General features: G+C 44.2%; 1 protein-coding gene across 1 annotated transcript in view; it reads right to left on the bottom strand.

Annotated features, from left to right (window-relative positions):
• The window catches only part of THOC2 (THO complex subunit 2), an 84,311-nt gene that overhangs the window by 61,968 nt on the left and 8,422 nt on the right, over positions 1-13,921 (bottom strand). The window contains exons 3-11 of the mRNA XM_075260618.1: positions 12,648-12,739; positions 12,166-12,217; positions 10,662-10,732; positions 10,094-10,215; positions 7,432-7,565; positions 4,155-4,321; positions 3,972-4,064; positions 3,699-3,854; positions 730-902 (exon numbers count right to left, since the gene is read on the bottom strand). Coding sequence (XP_075116719.1) covers positions 730-902; positions 3,699-3,854; positions 3,972-4,064; positions 4,155-4,321; positions 7,432-7,565; positions 10,094-10,215; positions 10,662-10,732; positions 12,166-12,217; positions 12,648-12,739 — 1,060 coding nt within the window. The remainder of the gene's footprint in view (positions 1-729; positions 903-3,698; positions 3,855-3,971; positions 4,065-4,154; positions 4,322-7,431; positions 7,566-10,093; positions 10,216-10,661; positions 10,733-12,165; positions 12,218-12,647; positions 12,740-13,921) is intronic.

Consider the following 13,921-nt stretch of genomic DNA (forward strand, 5'->3'; position numbering starts at 1 on the left):
ATGAATTTTGCCCAGTTTTGGAGTGTCACTTAGGGCTAGTTCACACGGGGCTAGTGACCACATATTTTGGTCCTGATTTTGGACCTAGTCCGGATGGTGCTGTTGTGAAGTGAATGCCGCAGAATCCGCCTGAAGAAAGGGCAGCTCGCCGATTTATTCCAAGAGCGAGAACAAACCGCTCATGGAAAATAGAGCGCTAGTGGTCTACATAAACCTCTATTGTGAGGGGGCGGATTCTGAGGTGGATTTGGCGTCAAAATCCTCCCCCTCTCGCTCCGTGTGAACGAGCCCTTAAGGTTATTCTTATACAGTCCCCATTGCCTTTATTCATGGAGCCAGGTTTATTTGTAGCCAATTACTATATCATGCAGAAACCGTTTTCCGAAACGTCCTCGACAACAGAGCACGCGCTCAGCCGGACTCTCACCAGGTCTGTTGTGTTACAACCTTCTCATTTACGAGATGCTACATGGTCCAGATCATACCGGATTGCTTCATCTTGCATATAAAATACGGTAAAGTGTCTGAAAGAGGGCTACAGCAGCAATGGCGGTGTAAAATCGTGGAAGTCATATCTAGCTATTGTACATTTACAAATACTCCCAATTAGGCGGTCACGGAAATCCTATAACCGTAACTTAGACACAGCGATCAGTTCGCTGGAAAGACAATAAGCCATTTACTCGCCTGAACTCCTTCACAATTTACTCAGACGACTACTGTACGTACCTGCGATACAGGGGCTCGATGGTGACGTGGACAAGGTGACACAGCGCTAATGCAATAGGCTTATGGGATGTGGCGTAAAATGGAGGCATCTGATCCATTATGTTCTGAGCGTGATGCCAGTCCCCAATCTTCAGCAGCGCTTCCAGCAATCCAAGCTTCTGGTTGTCAGGAGCCTAAAAGGAAATATCGACGACAAGGAGTAAGTAACACGGGCAAGAGAGAGAGAGCTTCGCATAAGGCGGCATTCACAACTGGCTCAGAGGGATAATGACATACTTATGGGATTGTCAAAAAATGGGATCCAGGCAGGGGATGGAGCAAAATAGGAAATAACAAGATGCTGAATCTCCAGCCAACCCCACAAATCAGTAGGATGTACGTGCACGGCCTTCTCAGTTGTTTGCACAGACAAGCAGCTCCTTGTACAGAAGTCTGGGCCCTGTGCTGCATATGAATCGTACGCGAGTCAATAAAATAGAAGGTAGTGAAAGTCAGCAGAAGCGGCAAACCATCCGAGGGGAGTCTCTAGGTAGGAAAGATGCCATTAGAGGAGTCTGCCACAAACTGAACCCCTATTTATCTTTACCACCACCCCCCACAAGCATACATGTGTATGGGGTCATATACCTGGAGGTCATACATACAAGCATTCAGGTGGCCGCCAGTTGGGCAGCTTTAATTGCAGGAACAGCTATAGCTTTACATGTGGTGCAATGCCCATGTAATAGGAAGGGACAAGTGGAAGCTCCTTCATCCTTTATATTATATACATTAATAGACAACCTAAGACTAAAAAATTACAACTGAAAAAATTCTATCCAAAAACTTTACAAACTACTTAAGACGACTTTCTGGAAAAAGTAAAAGTAACGTGTCAGCCGGAGCCCTGACTATGTGCGGGGTGCTGAGGAGTAATGAACATTCGTTGCAAGTTAATCATTTTACCGCTGAGCATATAATCACGTTATGCCGCTTTCGACAATAAAATATGAATTAGGATTTGGGTTCTGCTCATTTGCGTGGCCTCTCGAGGATCGTTCTGCAATTTTATTTACATCCGTGGCACTAAACTAAACAAAGCATGAAGTCATTTGCACAATCCAATCTAAAAGAAAACTTAAAGAAAAAAGTATGAGAATAATACAAAGAGCATAAAACACGACAGGCGAATGGAGGGGGATAAGTGAGGCTTGGCTGGCGGATTAGCACAACGACCAGAAGAACGCAGAATGAACGCTGCTCGTCAATGAAAAGCAAACAGAACGTCTCTCTACGGTTACACTCATATTGCTCATGTTTATAGGATTGTTATTCCCGTAGACCTGCGCTCCATCTCCACCGCTCTCATAGACATGAAATGAAGCAGCACGGTGCATGGTGGAAGAACCAGGGGGCTCCAATCCCTGTTATTGCAATCAGTGGGGGTCCCAGACATTGCGAGTGACATCTGCAGCCCACAAGAACGATACAGCTCAGCACGTTCATTCTGACTGCAAGCTGTGGCTTATAAGGAGTTGTGAAACTTGCCTTACTGTATCCGGAATATTCTTAGTCATGGACCCCGGGGACCCGGCCTGGTTGCGTTCCCCGTATTGCACCACCCCCTTCCTCTTTTCCTGATCTCTCAGGTAATTTACCTGGGCTATGGTTGCTCGTTGACTATTGTACAGTCAGAACCCCGGGGTCCAAGATTAAGAATCTGCCGGATACAGCAAGGTGAGATTAATGACCCCAGACCACTATTAGACCAAGATGGCAGACAGGTTATTGCTCGTATAATGAAAAGGTAGATAAGACTCCAAACTTATTTCTGTATCAACTCCTCCATTTTCTAGACTGGAAGGAAATCATTTGATTGTACAAGTATGTGTGTAAGACGTCTGCAGTACTGAATGCACAAGCTACATCTCAGCTAAAGCTGCAGTCTGATGTGGTGTAAGGGCCTGTTCACACAGTGGAATCTGCCACCTGCTGCATCGATCTGCAGAGGAAGAGAATCACAGAGCTCCGGGGACAGAGGATGGGTAAGTGGGGTTTGTTTTGTTTATTGAATTATTTATACAGCACAACAACAGTGTGGGGCCACTAGGGCACATTGTTAGTTGTCAGGGGGCCACTAGGGCACATTGTTAGTTGTCAGGGGGCCACTAGGGCACATTGTTAGTTGTCAGGGGGCCACTAGGGCACATTGTTAGTTGTCAGGGGGCCACTAGGGCACATTGTTAGTTGTCAGGGGGCCACTAGGGCACATTGTTAGTTGTCAGGGGGCCACTAGGGCACATTGTTAGTTGTTAGGGGGCCACTAGGGCACATTGTTAGTTGTCAGGGGGCCACTAGGGCACATTGTTAGTTGTCTGGAAGGCACTGAGGAGCATTTATTAGGTGTCTGTGAACCAGTGGAGAGCATTATTTGGTGTCTAGAGGCCACTGGGAATCATCTGAGTGCCTGAGAAAGGTTGTATTTTAATAAAGTACATTACAAAATGTATTAATGACAAATACCGTAAGAACATTATCCAAAATATTAACTACTAGAGATGAGTGAACACTATTCAAAACAGCCATTTCGAATAGCGCTCCCATAGAAATTAATGGACGTAGCCAGCCGCTTAACCCCCTGTGTGCCGGCTACGTCCATTAATTTCTATGGGAGTGTGCTATTTGAAACAGCTGTAGTGTTTGCTCATCTCTATTAGCTAGGCTGTAACTGTAGCAGAGTAATGGACACAGACGAATGACCGTAACGGACATTAACACAGGTAGTGTGGCCTCACCTTTACCCTTCATGTTACAATTCCATCACATACAGATAAACAACCAAAGCTTTCCAGTGTAACGCTGCAAATGTTCTCTCTATTTCTGGCTTTACGCACCTCCATCCTCTCTCGTCACTTTTCTATCTCTTTCTATAAAGGCACGTTACACATAAATATGAATAAAGCCTTCGCTGCAGATTCAGAACTTTTTACCTTCTCAGCTTTTTCATCATCCTTTTCTTTATCCTTCTCTTTGTCTTCGGACTTGTCAGATGATAGAACCACCAGGGTCAGCTTGCGGACAATCTGCTTTGCTTCTATAACTTCCTTTTTGTGTTCTTCCAGAATACTGCTGTCTAATGGCAGGAGCTGAGGGGAGAAGACAAGAGGAGTAAGTACAGGAGACGGGCAAATATACCCTGCGGTCCACACCAATAAACCGACAAGGAAGCCACGGACAGTCCGGGTAACAGAGTGTGGACTTACATGTACATAAAGGTCTTCCAAATCAATTAAATTCTGTTGTAAGAGAACAGCGGCGACTCTGTACAAAGACGTCGGGGTCTCTCCATTAGGCTCCTGCAAAAATACACCAGCCATGTAATAAAAAGATAAAAGCCAAAAACGGTGACATTGTGCTGAAGCGAGTTACAGAAGTGACAGCTTTACCTGGTAGAACTTGAATTTGAAGCCGAGGATGTGGCAGAGAGTCTGAGGCTCGCACATACCCATATAGGATTCAATCAATGGTACAAAAAAATCATCCTGCTCTGGCCGGCACTCATACACCTCCAAGATGATGTCCAAGACTCGATTTGGGTCCAAGTTAAAACATCCTTTAAATAAAAAAATAAAAAAATAAAAATATATGAAAATTTGTAGTCTGCTTAAAAAATAAAAATACATTATATATATATATATATATATATATATATATATATATATATATATATATATATATATATGGGATACTTAGTACTTTTTATGTTTTAACCCATTCCCACTCTCACTAGTACAGCACATGCCGGGTGTGTAACTGTGGCGACTGCCCGGGAGTCGGGCGGCCACCATAGCCGCCGGATGTCTACTGCTTTACACAGTAGACAACCGGAACTAATGTCTCCAATCAGTCCGGGGACCGATCGGAGGCATTAACTCTTCTGGCACCTCGGTCAAAGCTGACCGAGGCGCCATTTTCCTGGTGATTGCCGACACCCGGAGTAAGCTCCGGGGCCGGCGTCACGTTACTATGACAGCTGGGAGCCTTGTGAAGGTTCCCCCGCTTGTCATTACATTGTGTCTATAGCAGGCTATGCTACATAAGCCTGAAATAGAAGTGCCAGTATTTTGTAATGCATTAGTATTGTAATACATTGCATTAGTGATCAGACCCCCTGGGGTTCAAGACTCCTAGGGGGTCTAATAAATGCAAAAAAAAAAAAAAAAATTATTTATTTATTTTTTTAAAAGTAAATAAAATATAAACATTTTTAAAAAGTATTAAAGATTCAAATCGCCCCCCTTCCCCTAGAACACATATAAAAGTAGTTAAATACTGTAAAACACATACATGTTACCGTATTTTTCGGACTATAAGACGCACCTAGGTTTTAGAGGAGGAAAATAGGGGGAAAAAAAAAATTTCGAAGCAAAAAATGGTAAAAATATTTAATATATGGGAGTTGTAGTTTTGCAACAGCTGCAAGGCCACATTGTATTCTAGGGAAAGGAAGTGATTTAGAACTCTTATTTCATTTTTTTTATTATATATTTTTAAAGCTTTTTTTATTTTTATTTTTAACTATTTATTAGTTCCTAGGGGGCTTGAACCTGCAGTCATTTGATTGCAAGTCCCATAGACGGCAATACAACTGCATTGCAGTCTATGGGACATTCTGTATATAACTATTACGGCTGGTCATAGACTAGCCGCAATGGTAATATAGCAGTGACAGGCCTGGGAGTCTTCATTAGGCTCCCGGCTGTCACCCGAACAGGTCGGCTCCTGCAATATCGACACGCAAGAGCCGGCCTGCAACTTTACAGGTACTACGGGGGGTAGTTTACACTTTGGGTAGGGGCCGCAATACAGACCCAGCATCCACTGTAATAGGCGGATGCCGGGGAGAGTTAAACGCCGGCACATATGCCGGGGCCTGAGACATCGCTACACTCCTGCCCTGCATGAAGCCAGCAGGAGCGATGCTGCTATTGCGGGGAGGGACGGAGGAGCGGAATAGCAGCATCGCTCCTGCCGCTGCTGGCTTCATGCAGGGCAGGAGTGTAGCGATGTCTCAGGCCCCGGCACCTGTGCCGGCGTCTAACCCTCCCCAGCATCCGCCTCTCTATTACAGCGGATGCCGGATCTGTATTGCGGCCACATTCGGACTATAAGACGCACCCCTCTTTTCCCCCCCAAATTTTTTTGGGAAAAAATGCATCTTATAGTCCGAAAAATACGGTAGGTCTCCCTGTGTCCAAAATCGCCGGCTCTACAAATCTATAAAAATATTTTTCTTGTTCGGTAAACGCCGTAGCAGGAAAAATAGTCAAAAGTGCCAAACCACAGTTTCTTCACTGTTTTGATTCTGATAAAAATTTGAATAAAAACTGATCAAAGCAATAACATTTCCCGAAAATGGTAGAACTAAAAAAAGTACACCCGGCCCCGCAAAAAAAGACGCCCTATACATCCCCGTACACTTACGTATAAAAACGTTACGGCTGTACACAGTTTTGGATTTTTTTAAGGGGTTGTAATAAATGTAAATAAAACCATATAAATTTGGTATCCCCGGAATCGTATCAAAACATAGTATACAGGGGACAGGTCATTGTGGCTGCACAGTGAACACCGTAAAAACGAAGCCTGTAAGAAAGTCGCAGAAATTATTTCTTCAAATTCACCCCATTCTGAATTATTTTCCAGCTTCCCAGGACATTATACAGAATAATTAATGGTGGCATCATGAAGAAAAATTTGTCCCGCAAACATTAAGACCTCATATGGCTCTGGGAGCGGAGAAATAAAAAAGTTATGGGGTTTAGAAGGAGGGGAGTCAAAAATGAAAAACGAAAATCAAAAAATGCCATTGGCGGGAAGGGGTTAAAGAATTGCCCCACATATTGTGTGATAACCTGATGACCAGATAACATGCTCCTTTAAAGGGAATAAAACAATAAAATCACTTTTTTTCCCCCTCGATCACACGTAGCAATAACCTTAAGAAAGTCTCTTCTTCTCCTACCTTTAGATGTCTTCTCTGCGCCGCCGTTCCGTAGAAATCCGGGTTTTCTTCAGTATGCAAATGAGTTCTCTCGCAGCACTGGGGGCGGTCCTCAGCACTCAAACAGCTCTGGCACGTCCCCAATGCTGCAAGAAAACGCTCCAGCGCCGCCTCCATCTTCTTCAGGAATGGCCTCTCTGTGCGTCTTCTTCCGTCCTGGGTTTCAATCTTCTAGGCCACGGGCCCGGGCAGAGTAGACTGTGCATGCCCACAGCCACAAGAAAATGGCCGCTTACACAGTAAGTTGTGTAAGCAGCCACTTTCTTGTGGCCTGTGGGCATGTGCAGTTGGCTCTGTCCGAGGCCCAATGGCAGAGCCGACTGTGCATTCATAGAAGTTTGAACTCAGCTCTGAAGGAAGACGCGGAGAGAGGCTGTTCCAGAAGAAGATGGAGGCGGCGCTGGAGAGTTCTCTCGCAGCATTGGGGACGCCCCAGTGCTGTTTGAGCGCTGAGTACCGCCCCCAGTGCTGTGAGAAAACTCATTTGCATACCGAAGAAAACCGGATTTCTACCAAACAGTGGCGCAGAGAAGACATCTAAAGGTAGGAGAAGAATGGTATTTCTTAAGGCTATTCCTACGTGTTAGCGCGAGAATAATGATAGAATCCCTTTACAAATATAACAATAACCACTGATAAACATTTGAGAAGCCGCATACCTATTAGGGATTTGATATTCTCCAAGATTAAATCACTTGTTATACTCCCGGACATATCTTGCCCAAGCTCTGTAATTAATTTTGCATATCCTTCATTTTCTTCTCTTAATAGATTGAATTTCTGTTGTTTATAACTGCAATGGGGAAAAATAAGAGAGACTTTCATATCGGTGCACGGCATGTTCAGAAAAACTACAAGGACAACAGGAATCCAATTGTGGGGACACAAAGTGGACAAAGGAAACAAATAGCAAAACACAAAGAGCCATTGAATCCGCGATGTGCCAAGCGCTGCGAATGCTGATCCTTCTGTCCCATCTGCCGAGCGGCGCTTACAGGGGCATTACCCGGCAATAGGATGACATTTGCCTGTGGAGATTGTAAACACCAGAAAACAAGAGACATGCCAAGACTGGGGCCTGCGCCGCTCTCTGCGAATATTTCCTTCTGCTCCTGGCACACGGTCTCATATTCATTGATGTTACAGTCCACAAAGACAGACAACAGATTCACATGGAACTGGTAGAAGGAACACAGGACCGGCAAAATACACTGAGACAATTAGCATAATGAATAAAAAGTGTAAGTAAATGAACAACAGAGAAATCTCAATCGCATCAATATCTGGTGTGACCACCCATTGCTTACAAGGAATTCTTCTAGGTACACTTGCACAACTCCTCAGCCTGGCTCATTTCCTGCAGTTTCTTTATAAGAACTTGAATAGAACATCTTGAATCTTGGAAATCTCTGCCTGGGACAGACCTTGTGATGCAGACAACAACCCCAAACATACAGATAGTGCTAAGAACTATCTTCAGGGGAACTAGGAGTCTAGAAGTGATGATCGGACCCCCCACAGCAACATCATTAAAGGGATTCAATTATTAAAATGCTATTGTTTTGTCCCTAGCACGTAGGAATAGCCTTAAGAAAGCTGCCTCTTCTCCTACCTTTAGATGTCTTCTCTGTGCCACTGTTTGGTAGAAATCCTGGTTTTCTTCTGTATGCAAATGAGTTTTCTCGCAGCACTGGGGGCGTCTCCAATGCTGCAAGAGAACTCTCCAGCGACGCCTCCATCTTTGCCTGTAATGGCCTCTCCCTGCATCTTCTTCTGGCGCTGGTTTTAAACTTCTAGGCATGCGCAGTCGGCTCACTTACTGTGAAAGCAGCCACAAGAAAATGGCTGCTTACACCAGTTTATGGTGTAAGCGGCCACAGGAAAATTACCGTAGGGCATGTGCAGTTGCCCGAGGCTCAACGGTAGAGCTGACTGCACATGCCTAGAAGTTTGAAGCCAATGACAGTAGAAGACGCAGGGAGAGGCCGTTCCAGGCAAAGATAGAGGCGGTGCTGGAGAGTTCTCTCGCAGCCTTGGGGACGCCCCCAGTGCTGATTGAGTGCTGAGGACCGCCCCCAGTGCTGCGAGAGAACTCATATGCATACCAAAGAAAACTGGGATTTCTACCAAACAGTGGCGTGGAGAAGACATCTAAAGGTAGGAGAAGAAGAGACTTTCTTAAGGCTATTCCTACGTGCTAGGGACAAAACAATAGCATTTTAATAATTGAATCCCTTTAAATCGGTCAGGGATTACATGAAGATACAGAAGGATTGGAGCAAGCCTATAGGCAAAGAAGATTTTGTTTGTGATAAGTTCTTAAAGACGCATGGAACAGCCTTCAAAAAAACTGTATACAAGTGTATGTAGAAGGTTTGATGCTATTATGTAGGCAAAGAGCGGTCACACCAAATACTGATGTGATATACGGCCTTAGGATAGGTCATCAGTTCAGGGTCGGACACCCGTGCCCCCCACAGCCATTATCTGCTTGAAGAGACTGTAGCATTCACATTGACCCTCATTGATCTTCAATTGACGACCTAAAGAAAGGTCACTAAATAAGGAGAACCTTCCACCAACCTCTCCCAAGCCCAAATCGTGTAATAGGTGCAGCTCCACTGATTCCAATACAGCTGGAACTTTATTATTATTATATTTAATGCTAACGAGGGCGTTACACCGAAAATAGTAAAATCTCACTACATGAAGACTTGTTGGTGGATCAGTGTGACAAATCATACTGACAAGTTCCTATAACATGTTAAATATGGCACCAAAGCTGTACTTTCTATATTCCACACTACAGAATGGTACAAGAGATCTGAAAAACGTGTCCGATAACCCAAAGATGGAACATCCAAGCCCCTACATTGTAAGTCACCTAAGGATACCGGAGTAATAGACCAGAAGCAATGGAGCAAGACAACATACAGGGTATTCACCAAAAAACTAGAGCCAGGCTGTACAAACGGAGGCAGAAAACTGCACGGCGTGTACCCATAGCAGGCTCTAATAAGTGGTATAGTCATAACCTGCGTATTACATTATATAGCCCCGGTATTACATTATATAGCCCCGGTAAGAGACCACATCCTACACAATGGCTAGTATGTTATAGTAAATCCACACGGGAAAGAAAGCTTATGGATTACACCTTGTGATGACACATCAGTAACACATATATACAGTATATATCTCTATATACACACACACACATTATTTATATATATATATATATATATATATATATATATATATATATATATATATATATATATATATATATATACACATACATACAGGTTACAATTTACTTACAAAAGTTTGGTCTTTATTTTCACAGATTTCTGGTTGAATTGCTGGGACTGTTTGATGAGTCCTAATGATTCCAGTGTTTCCGGATCCAGACGCTCCTTCAGAATAGTGTCTGATACCAGATACTGCGAATAACAGGACAGGCGGTAAAGGTTACACGTTCATACTCCATCTTCCTCGTATAGCGCCCACACACGCCGCAGCGCTGTACGTCACAGACAATTTACCTTTGCTGCACATCACAACTATCAGGCACAATGGCCGGCGGCACTGAGGGGTCAGGTTATGGGGAGATCTAGGGGGAATATTTAGCACCGCAGATTCTCCGCCCAATGATTAGTGGTGTAGGTGACCCCTATGGACATACCCTAAAGGAAAAACTTATCTTCCTTATAAGTGATGTTTTTGGCTGGGGGAGGGGGGGGGATAATATTTAATGGCACATAAATATTAATAAGGATGTAAAAGTGATAATTGTATTGATTAGTCTTAGTCAGGCCGTGTGGGAAAGTCCTGGAGCCAAAACTCAACACGCACACAATGCTGAAAAATAAATGGAAAACAATCTTACCAAACATGATAAGACCAACTGGGTAAAATGATCTCGTCTCCATTTCTCTTCCAAGCAGCTGGTTTCAATATCTAGGAAAGGGGAAAAAAAAAAGTTAGTTAAAGGGGTTTTTTTCTGGGCAGTGATTTCAGGGTGTCTGTGGGAGCTCCCGGCATCTCCTGCATTTGTTTATGTGGTGTTATCTTCCTGCTGTGTAACTTCGTGTCACTGCTCCCCACTCCCCACGTAAGACATGTGCTGATGCTTCAAGAGAGAAAGAGCCATTCCCAGACACAGGAAGATAGGCATTGATGGAGATTTGGAGGGGGGGAGGAGTGTGGGGACATTCCATTTCGGAAGCGGTCAAACAGAACATCGCCGGATTATCAGGAAGTGTCACATGACCACCGCAAGGATAGGGGTAATTATACATTTTTTAATAGAAGTAGATTAGAAGTTAGGCGGGGGAGGGGCTTTAGTTTAGGCGTTACCTTGTAGTTTATCCCGGACAACCCCATTCGTACGGCTTTTTCTGTAAAAGTGTCGACACCTTTTACTTGGACGCCTTTACAGGGGGGTGGAGGGAGCCCTATTCTAAATGTGCTGCTCTCTAGGAGAGGCCCTAGGCTGTGAAGATGCCATAAATACCTAAGACTAAGCCCAAACATTGAAGAAACGCCATAGGAAACATCTAAAGCATAAATAAACTGGCAGAGTTTTTGCCATTGATACATTTTGCCATTGATACATTTTGCCATCTACTTTAGTAACAAATTTTGGATCCTTTTGGTGAAACCCTGCATGTCTTTCCCTAGTTTCTGTGTATGGGAGTGCGGGGCTGTGAAACCTCTACAGAACGAGGGTGGAGGAGACGGAATATCTCAGACATTGTAAAACTTGTCTTTGGCGTCACATAAAAGAGGAGATCCTCTTGTTTTAGAGGGAACTAAGGGGATAGATCTAAATTTCCAAAGATCTCACTGATTTAAAACACAGTTGGGTTTGGGATTTTGATATTGTGTGATGTGAATGCTCCAGACTAGAGATGAGCGAGTATATTCCATCAAATGCCTCCCCCCGTTTACCATGTGGTATTCGGCAGAGTCCACCAATAACTATGCAATGGAGGTATTGGATGGAATATTACTTGCCCATCTCTACTCCAGACCATCACAAGCTCCAGCAATGACCTCCTCAAAAACGGAACATGACGGCTGTGGCCAGGCTAGATAAGGCATGGTCGATTACAACTATCAGTCTTACACAGCAGGATATGTCCTCGGGGGTAACGTGTCCCACCCCCCTCCACACTGCTTGATATTAGCTCCACCCACAAGGGCGGGACCACCATGGAAAGTTTTTGACCGACATATTTTTGGACCAAGGCATGTGATCTATGGAGAATCCCATACAATGGATGGCACGCAGACTCGGCCTCTAGTTTGTTAGTTTTTTTTAATACGGTAAATCAGAACATTTATGTTCTTTAAAGTATTTGGAACCATTTATCTAGCAAAAAACTTACCCAAAACACAAAATACATCTGCAAGTATTGAAGGCATGTCATCCCTTAAGTCCTGGTTAGAAAGAAATAAACACATTTCATGTCAGAATAAGGAGACAGAGAATAAATGAGGCTTTATACAGGGCCGTCATGTCTGTCCTATATAGGGCCATCAAGATAATGGGCGAGGACAGGACAACAAATGGATTCTAGAACTTAAAGAGGAGCTCTCATGTCCTCGGGCACATGTGGTCTTATATACTGATAGAAAGCTGAATCCATCGCACTGTCGGCTTTCCCATTACATATTCTGGGGCTGGAGATATCGGCGCTGTTAGTTTCGGCGCTTGTCTCTACCCACAGTCAGACCGTCTATCTGGGCGGTGAGGAACGTCCCCCTGACAGTATTGTCCATAGACCTGTGGCGTTCCTTTGACTAAGTACAAGCCATCGATATGCGGATCCCAGAAAAACCCTTTAGTGTCATACAGGCAAAAACTTACAATGATATCGGTCAGCACGCCGGCCGCTTGATCCTGCTTCAGATTGCCTTTAATGACATGGCAGGCGAGCTCATAAAGAGCCTGCTGGATCTCTAAGAGACACAAAGCACATTCAGGGTTACTCAAAAGGAAGAATAAAATAGGTAAGAACTATATGAAAGTCTAATAAATAATCGGGCATACAGGGGGCGTAAGAATAAGTCATCAGGAGGACAACATGCAAAGTCCAGGGACGGGTGACATTCTGAAGGCTTTAGGAAACCATTAGAAGCCGGGCTGGCTCCAGGTTTGTGGGGGTGACAAAGCCTCGGTCAGCCCCTCTGCGCTGCAAACTCGGTTTGTTTTTCTAAAAGACGCAGCAAAAAACATCCAAAATTTGGCCAGCGCCAAAGCAAAGAAGGGGCAAAGAGTCTGGGGAGTTTATAGGGGTTGAAAGATAATGAATAGAGATGAGCGAGTACTGTGGGGATCAGCCGATCCGAACAGCACGCTCCATAGAAATGAATGGATGCACCTGGTACTTTCGCTTTGACGGTGGCCGGCCGCTTAACCCCCCGCGTGCCGGCTACGTCCTTTCATTTCTATGCGAGCGTGCTGTTCGGATCGGCTGATCCCAACAGTACTCGCTCATCTCTAATAATGAAATGTGGTGTGCCAGACAGCTATGCATCTAGCCTGACGTGTCAAGCTTTGTTCTTGCACTTGAAGGACCCTTGAAGGTCCGAAACGCGTCGTGCTTTTGTTTCTCAATAAATCCATAATGGACAATTGGTCTTTGTGTCACTATCTATCAACAACCAGGGAACGCAGTTTTTCCACTTCATCTTGAACCTCTGGTTCTTGCCTTCCACTGTCTTCTCTCCGGGATTCCGGTACATCGTGGATTCTGCTGCCACTCTCACCTGGATTGTTTACTAACTTAAATCCACATTGGGGTTGTGATATCCCACAACCCTTCAGGTGAGAGGCCAACTGGTCTGAATTAATATTAATGAATATTGTCTACCACCATTTTAACAGATCTACTACGCTTAGAGCGCTCGGTGTCTTTTTCCTCTCTTCTAATAATGAAATGTGTAGCACTGCCCGCTCCCTGGCTACAGGGCTATGGAGTCTGTAGGCCAAACCACCAAGCCTGACTCCAAATTTATGATCCAAGATAATATCTGAATTCCCATCAAGGAAAGATGCGATAAACTAAGCGGCTAATTAATTATAGAATAAATAATAGACTATAATTAAAGATCATTTTATTTTAAAGATAAAGGAGTCAA

Source organism: Leptodactylus fuscus, chromosome 11 (assembly GCF_031893055.1).
Source record: "Leptodactylus fuscus isolate aLepFus1 chromosome 11, aLepFus1.hap2, whole genome shotgun sequence".
Lineage (NCBI taxonomy): Eukaryota > Metazoa > Chordata > Amphibia > Anura > Leptodactylidae > Leptodactylus > Leptodactylus fuscus.